Consider the following 16,471-nt stretch of genomic DNA (forward strand, 5'->3'; position numbering starts at 1 on the left):
ATGTAACAATCCAGACTTTGCCCCGGAATGGCAATTCCAAGAATGGTGCTACAAAAATGAGCATTCTCAAAGCCTGAAAGGATGGAGGTTCTCCATATACAAAAAACACACTGGCTTTCTCCTTGAAGACAGTTAAATAGTATTCTACACGTTGCAAAACATATTCTATAATCTCATCCACATAATTCCATTTTGGTATTCTCATGATGAAGGCATAACAGATGCCGTTTTCATCAAGCATTGGGGCCATTGTCTGCAAAAACTGATCCCCTTTGTCATCATCCACAGCCCAGAGCCCAATCCATGTCCATCCAAAATGTTTGAGTAACTGCACAACCCCGATGTGCTGTTGGGCTTCATTTGGGACCATCTGGTACAAAAAGGGGTATAAAGTGTTGGCATGTTGTATTGGCAAAAATGATCCATAAGTGAGCTGAAATAAAATGCACAAGTATTCTTCACGTGGTCTTCTCTGTTTTGCCACCAAACCATTTAGCCACTGGCATGTCGTCCCCAGAAGTTTATATACAATAGAACAAATGTTCCAGAGCATGACCAGACCCGTCTCTGGCAGTCAGAGCTGAAACAGGGAATTGGTGAGCTGAGCCAGAAGGTTGGAAAGGAAAGATCTCAGTACAGAGCTGTTAACTTAGGTAGTGTCCAGAGCAGACAGAGAAGATTACATCTACAATAAGAGCAAAGTCCCCACCCACCATCTCCTGAAACACTTTTTTTGCATCTGGATTTTTGTCATGCTCCGGGGTAGACGCTTCCCTGCCTTCCTCGCTTGATACTGCCTTCTGGTAGCAAGGAGATTTGGCTTCCCACAGATTTGGCTACAGTAGGAATAGGGCTCCCTGCTATGTCTCTGCTCATTTAGTGCCCACAGTTTTCATTATGCTGGTTTGGTTCATGTAGCTACTTCAGTCTGGCCCTTAGTGGGTACGATGGCCATGGATGTTGTTCAGCTATATGTCACCTATCATAGCTGCAAGGGTGGTATAGGCTTTGAAATGGAAAGTTACTTTTCTCATTTCATGGAAAGAATGATTTGATTAAGTTTTGGGATTTGATAAGAATGGCCCAAAAAATACATTTTATTCAATCTCAAAAGTGGCAATTAATATAGAAATAGATGCTAGGAAAACTGGAGGTACTTTATACAATATTGCCATGGAAATAATTATCTCCTGCAAAAGCAACTTCAAGTACATTTTTATTTTTTTCTGAATAAATTACATTTACTTATGTAACATTGTGATGCAAAGTTATTTTGGGGGTAGTTTTGTTGATTATTGATAATAATTCTTAAAGAAATAAGATTTTTTTAAAAAAAATGTTTTAAAAGTTCTCTAACTTTGTTTTTTAATGCCAGTGCAGGGCACAGAATAATAATAAAAAACCCATCACTTAAATATGCTAGAAAGGGCACAGATAGTTCCAATATACAACAATCATCTTGGATAGGATGGGAACTGCAAACACGGTGAGAGTGAGCTGAGCAGAGCTATGAGGTTCACGTCAAAGATTGAAAAACCTGAAGAGAACTCTGGAGTGAGAAGTTTATCGAAAGATCAGTATTGAAGACTGTTCACAAGCTCTTGCCTGTGAGGCATGAGATCGGCTTCTGCAAAAAAAGTGTGCAACTTCCTCAAACCTCCCTCTTCTGATTGATTTTAAGAAATTTTCCATCTCTAGCTGCCACTATCCAACTTTAGGTCCATGAGACAAAGGGGGAAATCGGGGAATAAGACAAGGCTTTAATATTGGGAAGGAGGCAATTAGTGGGCCAAGTGAGTCATTGATTTGAACAGGGACTTGAGGTGGCCTTAGGACCATTGCTGATTCCTCCAGATATTTGGTTGTCCTGGGTTTCTCTACAGGGCCCCACATCTTTCCCTCAGAAGAGTTCTCCCCAGCCTCTGTGTCCCACAGCATCCTGAGAGTTCCCAGCTCTGGAGTAAATCATGGATAAAAATGTTGAACCACATCTGGAGAGTGACAAAGCCCTGAGTCACTTCACTGCAAATTTATCTCAAGTCTGATTTACCTCTATGATCAGCCCAGTTTCCAAAGAGCTGTGAATAAACCTGGTAGTATTATCACTTGGACTGCATTTAACCAGTTGGCTATCCAAAATATCACAGGCCATGTTTTTGAAATCATGATATTGTGCCACAACTCTGAACTATCTGTACTTGCTTGCACACAGCTTACCTGTGGAGTCTTGTAGATGGCTGAAATGACGGCCACGTTGGCAGAGATTTCAGAGATGCATCCTCCAACAAGAGCTATCAGGTTGTTGTGGTTGTGACACTTGAAGTTGGGGACAAAGCGACGCTGTGCAGAAAAGAGGCTGAGGGTGGCCTTATAGGTCGTCTTTGCAGTGTAGTAGCTATTGAGGGTGTGAAATCCCAGAGAGAGATTCGATAAAATGTTGGGATTTTCATTGATCTCTTTGACAGCAAATGCTAAGGCCAGGATGTGCTGGTAGTTCTTTGGCACTGAACTGTAATAAAAGTAGTAGATGACACAAATACTGAGAGAAGCAAGAAAAATATGTGTGTCCTCTTCATCTCTCAGCTCATCTTTCAGTTATTACAAACAATAAATAAGATAAAATTGCATCAAGTAAGAAGGGATTATTTATTATCTGGATATAGCAAGGTAACTGAAGAGCGTCCCCCACTTAGTGATGAAATCAGAGAAGACAGGAAGTGAGAGGTACAACTGGAAGCCTCTTCTTAGTCTATATATATTTGCAAACAGTGCAATACAATATGTCTTATGACCAATTTAAAAATTACATGCACACACATCCCATAATATATTACCTCTACATATTTAAATGCACCAGAAGAGGCATCCAGAGAATATTTCCAAATGCTCCTCTCATACACATACTATCATCAGATTTGATTGTGGGTCCAATGTATTGTATATTGTATTATGCATATTGTCTTATTTAGATGATGTTAGCCGCTCTGAGCCTGGCTTTGGCTGGGGAGAGCGGGATACAAATAAAAATGTATTATTATTATTTATTAATGTATTTGGAGTAGGCTGAAGGAAGGGCAGGAAGAAATCAAGAGGAAGGATGGAATAGGGTGGTATGCCTGGACCAAAATAATATGAAATGAAAATTTAAAAGACCAGGTGACTGAAAGACAATGGGATGGGATACAGATGAAGGCCAAGGATGGTAGGGAACAAAGAGTAAGAAGAAGTAGTGTGGAGAAAAATAAATACATGCAAAATCCTCCACCTAGAATCTACAAAAGCCCAATGAAAGTACTGAAGATCCTTACACTTCAATGACACTTGTGTGAGAAAACTCACTAATGCTTTGTGTTAACAGTATAATGTGGAAGGCTAAATAGATATGAATAAGCTTCTGACACAACACTTTTCTCACTCCAAAAATGAACCCTTTTCCTTAAAGACATATTCCCAGTAATTATATTCTGAACATACTTTGCAACAAGAGTGTGTTTGTTTGTGTGTGTGTGTGTGTGTGTGTTTATGAGAGAGAGAGAGAGAGAGAGAGAGAGAGAGAGAGAGAGAGAGAGAGAGAGAGACTTACATTGGCTCATCAATCACAATCTGTGTCGGCTGTTCCATGAAAGAGAGGAGATTGTAGAGCAAGAAGACCTGAGAAACAATTTCACTGATGACCAGGTCTCCCGGCAGGTAAAACTCATGAGGAATAGGGAGAGGATCGTCGCGTATGCTGCAATTCATGGAATATGCCTGGCAAACACTATGACACAGCAGCACAAGCAGCAACATCACAACCAACAGGATCCTTCTGTGAAAAGGGTCTTCCCACGAAAAGCAGCTTCCCATGTTTCCCTCTGCAGAATTGCATGTGGTTCTGATCAGGACTGATTTCAGCAGGAGCTAGCTTTCATGAAAATAATCTGGATCAAATCATTTTTCTGTTGACTTTATTATTTAGGGGTGAGTGGTAATTACTTTAAAAAGGGAAAATACCTCATATACAGCTAAAGTTATCAATGCCCTGATGTAAAAGCAGGCAGAAAGGGTGAAACTCTGCAAATCAGTTTGTGCAAAGGAACAGAAATAATGCCAAAACAGGATTTCAAATAAAATTTGGGAAGTGGAAGATACAGCAGCCAAAGAGAAATCAACATATGAAGCGGCAATGATGATTAACGAATGATACAGAATCTTGCCTATCTCTTGTTCTAAAAAATATGAGGCTTTTGTAACGTCTTTCAGAAACTGATGGTTGATGTGCTAAAGATCCCGGGAAGCACTTTTTGTTGTCAATCGGATGGAAACCAGCAATTCTGGTAATGATAGGGGTGACTATCTATTCCCCAGGGTGCCCCTTGTTTTTGAAGTTGCATTTTTATTGAACCTGTGAGGAGTCCACCCTCTTCGCCTCCCTGGAGTCCTACAGCTCATATTTTCTCTTTTGAAGAGTAGTTAGGAATATGTGACACGTAGCTCAGTAGGTCCAAGCTGCCTCTGCTCATGTTAGAGTAAATTTAACTACACATCCCTGATATTGGGCATTGCCCAACAAGTCTTCATTTTTGCTATAATGTGAAAGCCCAGATTTTAAGGTAGAATCACAATCTGGGGAAATTTGAGGTTCAGTTCAATGGGGAAATTTGAGGCCCAGTTTCATCATGATGATGGGAACATTTCCTTTAACAAATCTGTTCTAATATTGTTTGCCTATAATATCTTATGGTCAAAAGAATTCATTTATGCAGTATTAGTAATATGAATGATGTAATAAAAATGGGGGTCAAAAGGTCTGGGGCCCAAGCATCTTCGAATCTATATTTTGACCATATGCAGGTGTCTGGAAAGGGCTTTATCAACTGGATTTTCAAAACCCATTAAAAAATATCTTCAGGACCTACAAAACTCAATATAGTGGCAAGTGATGGCTCTATTAGTTTTTCAGTCTAGATTCTTTCTCAACTTTGCTACTCCAAATCCCCTGGGAGGTCATAGGAGAGCCTGCATATGCTGAGGGAACAAGAAAACTCTTTCTCTGCAGTCAACTGTGGAGACACCATCATCCAGCCTGGACACCGAGGTCCACCTTCAAGGGCCTTCTGATGGATCCCTGACTGCAAGAAGTGAGGTTACAGGGAACCAGGCCTTCTTGGAAGTGGTGCCCTCTCTGTGGAACGCCCTCCCATCGGATGTCAACGAGATCAACAACTATTTGACTTTTAGAAGACATTCGAAGGCTGCCATATTCAGGGAAGCTTTTTATGGTTGATGTTTCATTGTATTTTAAAAAATTTCATGGGAGCTGCCCAGTATGGCTGGGGCAACATAGTCAGATGGAAGGCATATATGATGATCGTGATGATGATGATGATGATGATGATGATGATGATGATGAAAAAAGGAAGCCATCCAGACTGGTGTTTTATTGTGGGGGTATTTTGTAACACGTTCTGTAATAGCGCATTATTTGTATCTCTATTCTGCTTCAGTGTGTTCTGGGATACTTTGCCTGTGCAACCAAATTATTGCAGTAGCGCAAGCAAAACAGGACACAAATATACCAAAACATTCATGGAATAATAGGTCACAGAAAATTATGTGATATGCACTGATTGGAAGTGAAGCTATGACCACCTGAAATATTTTGTGGACATGATGAACATAAATCATCAAGATGTCTGGGTGGGTTGAGAAATATGAATACAACAGAGAGGAAAAGAAACGAGACACAAATTTATCAAAGATCATGACATTTCTCCATTTAATGTCAGTTAAGGATATGCCCATTATTTATTTTCTTCCCCTTATTAGGCTTTCCTTGTTGTTCAGGTCAGACCTCAGCACAATGATGTAGCATTTAGGGGAAAAGATGCAACCCAGTAGCCCAGCACTGGAGGACAAGATGGAGAAGACCTCCACAGCTACCATGTATTTCCCTTTGGTGCTCAGGTAGGTTGGAACAAAGGTCAGCCAAACACTGCAGAAAACCAACATGCTAAACGTGATAAATTTGGCTTCGTTGAAACTGTCAGGTAACTTTCTGGCCAGGAAAGCCACAAGGAAACTCACAACGGCCAGAAAACCCATATAGCCCAAAGCACAATAAAACATGGCAGCTGAACCCTCATTGCATTCCAGGATGATCTCACTCTTCAGTGACTGCATGTCTGTATCTGGGAATGGAGGGGAAGCACTTAGCCAAAGGGTGCAAATGCCAGCTTGAAGGAAAGAGCAGGAAAAGACCACACAATTGGCCAGCCCCTTCCCCACCCATCTCCTCATTCTGGATCCTGGCTTGGTTGCCATGAATGCTAGAACCACGGTGATGGTTTTGGCCAGAATACTGGAAAGGGCCACCGAGAAGACGATGCTGAAAGTCATTTGTCGGAAGAGGCAGGTCCCTTTTCCAGGCTGACCAATGAAGAGGAAGGAGCAGAGGAAGCAGAGAAGGAGGGAGAGTAGGAGGAGGTAGGTGAGGCTGCGGTTGTTGGCTTTGACGATGGGAGTGTCCTTGTGCTTCACAAAAGTCACCAGCACGAAGGTGGTGATCAGGGAGAAAGCCAGAGCGGAGACAGCTAAGCTGAGCCCTAACTTTTCTCGGTAGGAGAGGTAGCTCAGCTCCCTTGGAATACACCCTGTTTGGTCCTGGTTTGGGTAGTTTTCTTCTGCGCACTTGACACAGGCATCCATATCTGGAGGGTGGAGGGGGAGAAGATGGAACAATTAAAAATGTCAAGATGATGACCTACATCTACCTGAAAGAATCAGTTATGGCAGGCAGTGAAATTCCTCTCCTCCCTCTCCTTTCCCCCTTTCTTTTCCTTTCTTTGGGTTTCCTTTGCTCTGGGCTGTTGTTGGGGGATTGTGCACACATGGGGGGCAAATGGTTGGTGGGAGGACACTGAGTGAGAGGCAGGGAAGGGAAAACCTCCCAAGGTGAGGGACTGGGAAAACCAAAGCTTCCAGGTGAGAGCTAGAAGGGTCCACCACTATCTGAGTAAGACCAGAGTCAAGAGCAGCTTTGGAGGGAGGACTTTGCATTCTATCTCTATCTCTTTGTTTTCATGTAGAGTGGCTTCTTTTGACGTGTTGTATTGTGAAAAAGCTTTGAAAAAAATCTTATTTTAAAAAGAAATGAAAGTGCTTTTTGTGTTCATGCAGTTCTTTGACCAACCAAAGGACACTCATGATTTCCGTGAGAAAGTCTGGTCTACTAGATAGTTTTCCCATGAAATAGTAAATTCTGCTCTCGTTGAAAACCCTGAATGCACTAGGCTGTTGTCTTATGATTATAATTATGATTATGATTTTGTTGTGACTGTTCCTCTTGTTGTTGAAAGTTTCCATAAATTTAACTTTATTCCAAAGGGGAAAGGAAAGTTTGGTGAAATTTCTGAGTGTTGTGCAGGACTGTTGTTGCACATATTTATTTTTCTAGTTGCTGGGGTTTTTAGATGTGCTTTCCTTTCTTCTACAACCCTTTCCACATACCTATGCTTACTGAATACCCATAATACCCTCAGCTGAGCTTTATTTGAGATACCCCATGATTCACCTGGCAGCTGTTCATTTTGACTGAAATATTTTTACTTCCAAAGAAACCAGAAATACATTTCTTTCTTTTTTTTTAATAATCTTTATTACTTTTCAAACTTACTAGAAATGAGAAAAAGAAAAGAAAGGCAGGAGAAAAAGACAAAATAAAGCAGACAAGAAAAAAGAACAAAAGAAAGAACAATACAATAAACAATACAACCTTAACCCTAAACTGAACAAAACAAAACAATTTAAAAACATATAGCTTGCCATTTCATTACTCTATCTTTCATTCCCTTATTTCATCGACCTCCTCTAACCTCCCTTTCTGTATTCCACTTCTGTTACTTGTTTCAGCAATTCCTTTCCATCTTTCTCTATTTTTATCATTATTCTTAACATATTTTTAACCTTATTTTCCATTAATACTAAAGTACTTTATACTTAACTCCTTATAACATTTCTGCTAAAGCCATAAAGTTTCATTCCAACAATTTTCAAACACTCATTAATTTTACAATATTTCTATATACAAACTTTAAACTTTCCCAATCTTCTACCACCATCTCTTCTCCCTGGTCTCGGATTCTGCCAGTCATTTCCGTCCATTCCATATAGTTCATCAACCTGGAGATCTTCTGTCCGAGGCTCTTAAATCTTTTCCAAGTCCCTTCTGCAATTCTTCTTCATATTCTTTAATGCTGAGAATGCTAAAGAGCAAGTCTCGGGGGGGGGGGCGACCCAACCATGCCCCCATTCCCTCTTGACAGCCCAGCCAACTCTCCACAGCTAGAACCAAGGTCCATACAATATCTCAAATCATGTTTCAAGGCTCCTCCAGATCCAAAGATCCAAAGGCCCCCACAACTCCAATCACCTCCTGACCCAGATTCAGGACCCAAAGGTCAGTAAATCCCCGCATGAAAGAGTCTATCCAACCTTCCTTCTCCAGTCCAAGCAGGGCTCCAATCTTCAAATTCTGACTTTTTCTATATTCATTCATAAAAGGCCTCCACTTATAGTCCTCAATTTGCCTCTGTAAGGCTGGGGCTTCCACTTGTATTACTTTAGGTTCAACAACAACAACTTTCTCCTTCGTCTTCTCCCCAGTTTGTCCTGTCAAAGTAGGTTCCTGTGTCAAATCCTGAACAATTTCTGTATTGATGGTCACTTTGTGTCCCAAATTTATCACTTTTTGTTCCAAGTTCTCAAGTTTGGTATTCATAACGTCCGTCTTCCTGTGAAGCTGTTCCAACGAATAGCTTATCTTACATAAAACAGTCACTAAGGCTCCTTCTCTCAACATTCTTAAAATCCAAGGTCAATCCAAGGTCAAACTCTGGTTCTCAGAGCTCTTATCTTGCAGCTGGAAAAAACCTAGCTCCACTCTTGTAACAGTTTCAAAAGCTCCCTCTAGAGCGAAACAGTCTCCACTTGTATCAATCCTTTCAAGCACAATTTAATCTATAAAATTAGTTTCAATTTTCAGTTACTTTTCCTCCTTTTTAAACGCAGAAGAGGACAATGGAAACAATATATTTCTCTTATTTAGCCATCTGTCAACATGCTTTCTGTTCACAGTCAATGAACTCTCCCAAAACGTCAAATCTGCTGGCAGCCCGTTTCCAGGTTCAGAGCAGTGGTAATTTAATTTTTCACTCTCTCCTGCAGGCTCACTAGGTCCAAAATTTCCCCCCTCTTCTCCTGCTTCCAAGGGGGGTTTAATAGTTTTAACTCATGGAGATTTAATCCTTTACAAAAGTCTCTCCAAGGCTTTAACTTGCAACGTCTTTGCTTCAATCTATTTACAAAAGAGGAAGGCGGACTTCCTGTTTAAAACCTTCCCGTTTCGATGCCAAATTAATGAATTTAAAGATCCAATTTTTCGTTCTACTAACGGGTAGTTGTTTAAAGTCAAATTGTCCACAGGAAAAAGTCAGCGCTCTCCAGCAACAGCAATGCGGCTTCACTCCGTGAAAAAAGCAGTCAATTCGAGGCACCGCGCCGCTCACCCCACTTCGCTCCGGATCCCCAAATCAGGGTTTCCCCGCGAGTAGGGGAGGCGCAAAAGGTGCTAGCCGAATCCCAGGTTCACAAGCTTCTCCCACCTGTGATTTCAGTGGGTCTCCGCCTTCGCCGTGGCGGGCAGACCCTGATTTCCACGGAGCAAATTCCTCCCGATCGGAGGAACTCCGCCATTGCCTGGAGGCTCCAACCCGGAGTCCCAGAAAAACATTTCTTAAGGTAAAAGGAAGAACTTGTTTTTAGCATACAGACTGTTAATATTTTCAAGCACTTAGCATTCAAAGCCAGGAGAAGATGTAATGACAAAAGATCTTTTCAAATAAGGAATTGAGAGCAACCAGGGAGACTGAAGGAAATGGTAGAAATATTTAATGGACTTCAAAGAAGACCTGCACACCCCAGACCCATGGCCATGGAAGGTGGGATCTAGCATCATAATCTCTCTTCCAGGATTGTCCTATGATTTATTGGGGTAAACAATACTTGCCAAGTATAATTTGTTAAATGTGTTCATGTTGAGTAGCGTCACCTATTTTTCTAGGAAAAAAGTATTGCTCCTACCCTTCTGGTTAGAGATGGTCCCTTCTGGACATGGAACACAATCATAGCAGCAGAATTTCTCTCCCTCCTTTTTCCTGCTGGAGCCGGGATAGCAGTTGTCATTGCACACAGAAACTGGCAGCATCTGCACCAAAAGATGAAAGAAGATTAGCAAGAACATATTATCCGTCATTCGAATGTCGCATGATTAGGATTATGTGCTGAGAATAGTGAGCATGGAGCAGTCAGCTGTTCCAGCTTTCCTCCACATGTTGAGGGCTGGATATCTGTAGCAGGGAGTGTCCTCTACATTTATCCTTTTTCAGAACAGTTTTAGGACCCTGCATTCAGAGCTCAGCACCCGGAGGGAGACAGGGATGGTCCTGATGGAGAGGCGACAGTCAATAGCTCCCCCTGTCAGATCACCCCACTTGTGTCAGGAGCGAGTGCCTGAAGAGGGCTGGCCTGCCCTAAGAATGAAAGATAGTGGCATGCTGAGTCCCAAGGATGTGGAATCCTAGCTGGCTTCAGAAGGAAGCCTGGGCTGATCTGAATAAAGCATTGCAGAAAGGTTTATGGGGACTAATCATATTCTCTGCCTCTTTCCAATGTCGTAGCTCAGCTGCTACCTGTGCACTGAACAAATGCCACCCCAGAGTGAGATGTGAAGGACTGCCATCCTCTCTCCATCACATTATTCTCCGGTATTCCTGCCCTTGTCTTCATAGCAGGTTAAGGAGCCAATGGCCTATAGATAGCAGATGCTCATGGAGCCTGGCAGCTGTGAGCCCAGAACCATGAGAGACAACCAGGAAGTCATGGGCCCTCACATCATCTGGGCTTTGGACAGATATAGCCTTTCTCACCACCCCTCAGCATCCCTGAACAGAATCCCTTGGTGGCTCTGTGGGGCTCAGATGCTTTGCCACCCAGAGGCCCCTTGATCTGATGGAGATGGTGCAGATGAGGAATTCTACCTGCCAAAGCAGTCAGTCCATGTTTTGCATCTATAATAGGGAAAACCGAGGAAAGGGGTAGGGTTTTCTTTTTTTTTACGATAATAAAAATATTTTTGGTAATAGGGAAATATTCCTCAGTTGAACCATGTTGCTTCTGTCCAGAGAGAGTTTAAATAGAACAAATTCATCTGAACTGATAAGGCCCAAAGCTTAGCAAAGTTCTTTTATTGACACCTAATGAGAATGAAAGATGGGCGGATTAAGGTGGTACTTCCGCTGTATCTTACTCACTTTGGGTTGGGTTGGGTTGGGCCAGGGGGGTATTGTTTTTGCTTGTTACTTTGGTATTACCAAGGAAGGGCAGGATAGAAATGTAACCAATAATAATAATCATTGCTGGGGAGAAAATGCCAGGATGAAGGGCGGGGGCTTCTCTTCATGCCTCAGGTTTCATCCCAAGTCATGCTTTCCATGTTCCCCCCACCAGCCCTGCTCTGCGCCTCCTCAAGCTCTTCTGCTTGACTAGAATGTGGCCCTGAACAGCATCTTGCTTGCCTCTGGGGAGAACAGAGAGAACTACTGGGATGTATCCAGAAGCCTCTGTTTTTGGAATCGCTGGAATGTAGCCTATTCAACAAAGGCCAGAAATCAAGCAATTAAAGAAAAGATTATGTGGGATTTTACCAAAATTAAATCTGGAACACAATAAGGAATTTTCAAAAATTTTGAAGCCGATCTCAATACCTGTCCTTCAGGCTTCAGCTCCCAGATACTGGTGCATTTTATTACACCTCCCATCCTCCTTGATTATTGGCTAACCCGCCTGATGATGATGGGAGTTGTAGGCCAACAACCTTTGGGACCCAAGGTTGATTTTCATGGCAATATCTGATCTCTCACACAGCTATGTCTCACCTGATTAAAGCTTTTATGCCACGCAATCTGATCATCATGAATGGTTAACTCTTTGCCGAAAGGAGCCTGAGGGTTCAGTTTTCCAACTTTGGCTCTAACCACTGAACCATTGGGGTAAATCCTCCAGTTTGTAACATCGAAACCTACAACTAATTCTGCATTTTCATTGAAGTGCACACGATCTCCAGCACTGTTATTGAAAACGATGCTCTGTAGAAAACGATGGACCTGGATTGAAGGATAACACAAAAAAAGGACAACCATTTCACAAAGGGACATATGTTGCTGCACTAGGACTTCTATAAGCCGCAATTGATTGAGTTGCAATTCAACAATACATGGAGAGCTGGGCGTTCCGCACAACTGGCACAGGTGGGGGCTTCATCCATCAGACTGTCATGTCCTACTCTTGAATTGTTCATGATATTGGATCATTTGATTTTTCTTTTCCTTTCCCTGCCTCCACATGGGTGGCAGATTATGACTTACAAAGAATTCTGTGTATCTGAAGAAGTGTGCATGCACACGAAAGCTCATACCAAGAACTGACTTAGTTGGTCTTTAAGGTGCTACTGGAAGGAATTTTTTTTGTTTTGACTATGGCAGACCAACACGGCTACCTATCTGTAAAAGAATTCACTAGACTGCCATTGCTTATCATATCCAAGTGGATTTGCAAAAAGAAACCGAAAGAAAACTGCTCCCACATGCCTCATTGATAGCACCCCCAGGGTCCTGCTCCCAGGTCAACTTAAAACTCATTTTGCTACCAACTTTGTGTTCAACAAGCTTTCTATAGATTGGTGAGACCATGCCTCGAGCACACTCTGCACCTAAGAGTATAAATGGTTCCCACATTGATCACACTGGCCTTTATAACTTGGTTTCCAATTCAGGTACCATCCCATCTTTTACAGCAAGAACAGGCTGCATGAGATCATGAAGGAAACTGGAGGGGTGATGGCTCTGGGGCTAACAGTACCGCTCTGGGTATCCACGCCTTAAACATAGTTATAGTAAATCTCAATTTAAGTTTATGACACATGCTAAGTGGAACTTTGTCTGTTCAAGTTGCACTCACCACTTTGAAGCATCTTTTGGAATAATTGAATTTAGGTTTGAAATTTAAAATGCATCATCATCTAGGTAATCCTATACCAAGATCTCCCAGAATGGACAGGGTTGAGATGCAGTGGATCTCTGGCTGAGTTGGGTCGTGGCTGGTACAGCCTGGCTATCCCAGTTTACCTTCCTCATCCTACTCTCACCTGGATGTACATCAGGGTCTCATCCTTCCTCAGCTGAACCACACCCAGACTTCTCTGATGTCTTAAGCCCTCTTGCAGCAGAGCTTAATCGTTTGCACAGCAATACAGTGGGGATTAGGCTGTGACGCCTCTCTTAGGAATCCTTTCTGGGCACTGCACCACCTCTCCCCTTTTCACCCACAGCTAGACCAGTCTTTAAAGGAAGCACAGAACAGGAGGAAGGTCCCCTGCTGCAGCCTGCTTGCCACTAATGTCTGTACAACAGCAACTTCATTTTTATGAACATTTGTAATGGAAAAAAAGAATGGTTGTCAGATTCCTTTGCCTTTTGGCTTATTGTTGTGGGAAAGGCTAGACAGGAAGGGCTTCAACTAAAAATGTTGATTTGCACAACACTATCATTTTAAAGACCATTATTCCCCCTGTAAGTAAATAACTTGATTTTCTTCCTTACCTTTATTTCTGGATCAAATGTAAACCAACTGTCAGGTCTGCCTCTAGATCCCAGCTCACAAAGGACCAACGCCCGGTGGATATAATGTACAAAAGTCTTTATTGAAGTTTAGTTTCCATTTCAAAGCTCTGGGCGCGCAGACCCACGTCTTGACGCTAGACCGGCTAAGTCCCCTCTGACTCACTGCTCCACCCACACCAGTTTAAGATTCTAGCCCGGCTCCACCTCTTACGCTGTTCTTTCCTTCACTGGGTCCTTCTGCCCTCTGGGGTTTCCTCCTTCCTGGACTCCTCTGACGCGGAGCCTCCTGAGTCTTGCCCTTCCCTCTGGCGGGCTTTAGGACCTGGCTCCCTTCCCGGGCTCCCTGCTGTGCCGCGCTCCTGTACATTTGAACTTGGCTCGCGCGCCCAGCCGGTGACTTTCCTTCTGACCGTTTCCCCGCTTCCTGATGTGGGCGTTGCCAACCCTGACTCCTCTCCTCCCTCTGGTGGTGAGGACACTGGTCCCGACTCCTGGGACTCCTCCTCCCCACTGCGCTCTGGTGGAGAAGCTGGTCCTGATTTCCAACTGCTGCTCAGGGACTCCCCGCTGGCCCCTTCCTCCTGGGGCTTCCCCCCTGGAACCCCCCTCGCTCTGGCCACCGGCGCTCCCTTCTGTGAGTCCTCCGATTCGCTAGAGAGGCTTGTGGAATAACTCTGGCCACTGTCACTGCCTGCGCCCCCCTCGTACTCCTCCTCCTCACTCTCCATTTGCTCCCCCTCCTGTGTCTCTCCTTCTGAACCCCTGACACCAACCTTTAAAAAAATGTGTTGTGACTTAATTACCTGCCATGGTTCCACATTCTGAAATGCCGTTTTTCGTCCTTCATTCAATCTTCTATGCATGGATTTGAACTGGAATATAGCATTCAGAGCATGTGCCACAGCATAGATAGCATTGTAGACATTGTAGCTGTGGCCAGTCATTTTCATTTCAAACAAACCTCCAGGAAGACTCTCCAGATTCTCTTCCCCAGTGCAGGTTTTATTCTCCTCTCCTTCCCACTCCTTGGACATTGTTAGCAAACAGCCAAAAGCCTGTTCCCAGAAGTCTTGAATAAAGCCATCTCTTTTGAACCACGAAGGTCTTACCATCTGAAGGAACTTTTGGAAACCCTCAGGCTGATTGGAGTGAACTGTGAAAGATATGGACCCATGGAAGGTTTGTAAATCCCAATTCTTTTGAATAGAGTGTGATGCAAAATCCCAGTGAGATGTAACAATCCAGACTTTTCCAAGAGGTGGCAGTTCTATGAATGGTGCTACAAAAAACAACATTCTCAAAACCTGAAAGGATGGTGGTTCTCCATATACAAAAAACACACTGGCTTTCTCCCTGAAGACAGTTGAAAAGTATTCTACACGTTGTAAAACATATTTTATCATCTCATCCACATAATTCCATTTTGGTATTCTCATGATGAAGGCATAACAGATGCCATTTTCATCAAGCATTGGGGCCATTGTCTGCAAAAACTGGTCCCCTTTGTCATCATCCACAGCACCAAGCCCAATCCATGTCCACCCAAAATGTTTGAGTAACCGCACAACCCCGATGTGCTGTTGGGCTTCATTTGGGACCATCTGGTACAAAAAGGGGAATAAAGTGTTGGCATGTTGTATTGGCAAAAATGATCCATAAGTGAGCTGAAATAAAATGCATAAATATTACACAAACGAGAATGTTCAATGAATCTATTCCACTCGACTTGTATGCCATTTTATCTGTGGAATATCAGAATAACACCATCTGCAAGTAATTGCATTGCTCAGTTTAAGTACTTTTACTCCTGGTGCTAGTCCTTACTTCTGGGACTGTTGAAAAGGGGGTCTCTGCTATGTGGTAGTCATGAAAATATTTGAAGTATTTTAATGTGTTGCTTCTGCTGGAGGAGACTCTTGAGACTTCCATGGACTGCAAGAAGATCAAACATATCCATTCTTAAGGAAATCAGCCCTGACTGCTCACTGGAAGGACAGATCGTGAAGCTGAGGCTCCAGTACTTTGGCCACCTCATGAGAAGAGAAGACTCCCTGGAGAAGACCCTGATGTTGGGAAAGATGGAGGGCCCAAGGAGAAGGGGACGACAGAGGACGATATGGTTGGACAGTGTTCTCGAAGCTACGAACATGAGTTTGACCAAACTGCGGGAGGCAGTAGAAGACAGGAGTGCCTGGCGTGCTCTGGTCCATGGGGTCCCAAAGAGTCGGACACGACTAAACGACTAAACAACAACAATGTGTTGCTTCAGGCGGTCATATGCTGCTTTCATCTGTAACAGAGGATCTTACAGGAATCCAGAATCATGTCAAAGGGGTGGATCCAGGGCTGGATTTAGGGTTTTGTGAGCAGTGGGTGCTGAGAAAAGGTGGTGCCATTTTAAAGATTTTGTCAGGGTCCTAGAGTCCCCATCCTCCTTTCCTGCTTTCCCTGCTTTGGGGAGGAGGTGGGCGGGCTCCAGGACCCTGCCAGAGCCCTTATTCCTCCTTCCTAAAGCTTGACTTCTCCTTACCAACCTGGGGGGGGGGGGGACACACACACCAAATTACCCAAGTCCGCCACTGCTCGCAGCTGGTATATCAACAGTGATCTTGACTCTACTGCCAACCTTCAGCCTATTAAGCTGAAAATGTTGAGCACTAACTCAAAAATGCTGTCACTGAGTTGGACTTTAATGTGAATCACCCAGAAAACATAAGGAATTTACATCCTAATTGTTAAAAGCTACACAAATGTTA

The 16,471-nt window shown here is 43.2% G+C and overlaps 1 protein-coding gene across 1 annotated transcript in view; it reads right to left on the reverse strand.

Moving 5' to 3' along the window:
- Positions 1 to 15,375, reverse strand: part of LOC310831519 (vomeronasal type-2 receptor 26-like) — a gene marked incomplete at its 3' end in the record, with an annotated part of 33,189 nt that extends 17,814 nt beyond the window's left edge. Inside the window, exons 1-5 of the mRNA XM_083712131.1 lie at positions 14,519 to 15,375; positions 11,973 to 12,200; positions 10,120 to 10,243; positions 6,632 to 6,689; positions 2,218 to 2,509 (exon numbers count right to left, since the gene is read on the reverse strand). Of these exons, the coding sequence (XP_083568257.1) occupies positions 2,218 to 2,509; positions 6,632 to 6,689; positions 10,120 to 10,243; positions 11,973 to 12,200; positions 14,519 to 15,316 (1,500 nt within the window). The 5' untranslated portion in view covers positions 15,317 to 15,375. The remainder of the gene's footprint in view (positions 1 to 2,217; positions 2,510 to 6,631; positions 6,690 to 10,119; positions 10,244 to 11,972; positions 12,201 to 14,518) is intronic.
- Between the last annotated feature and the right edge of the window lie 1,096 nt (positions 15,376 to 16,471).

The sequence above is a fragment of the Podarcis gaigeae genome (genome assembly GCF_964106915.1).
Source record: "Podarcis gaigeae genome assembly, chromosome: 14".
NCBI classification, from domain to species: Eukaryota; Metazoa; Chordata; class Lepidosauria; order Squamata; family Lacertidae; genus Podarcis; species Podarcis gaigeae.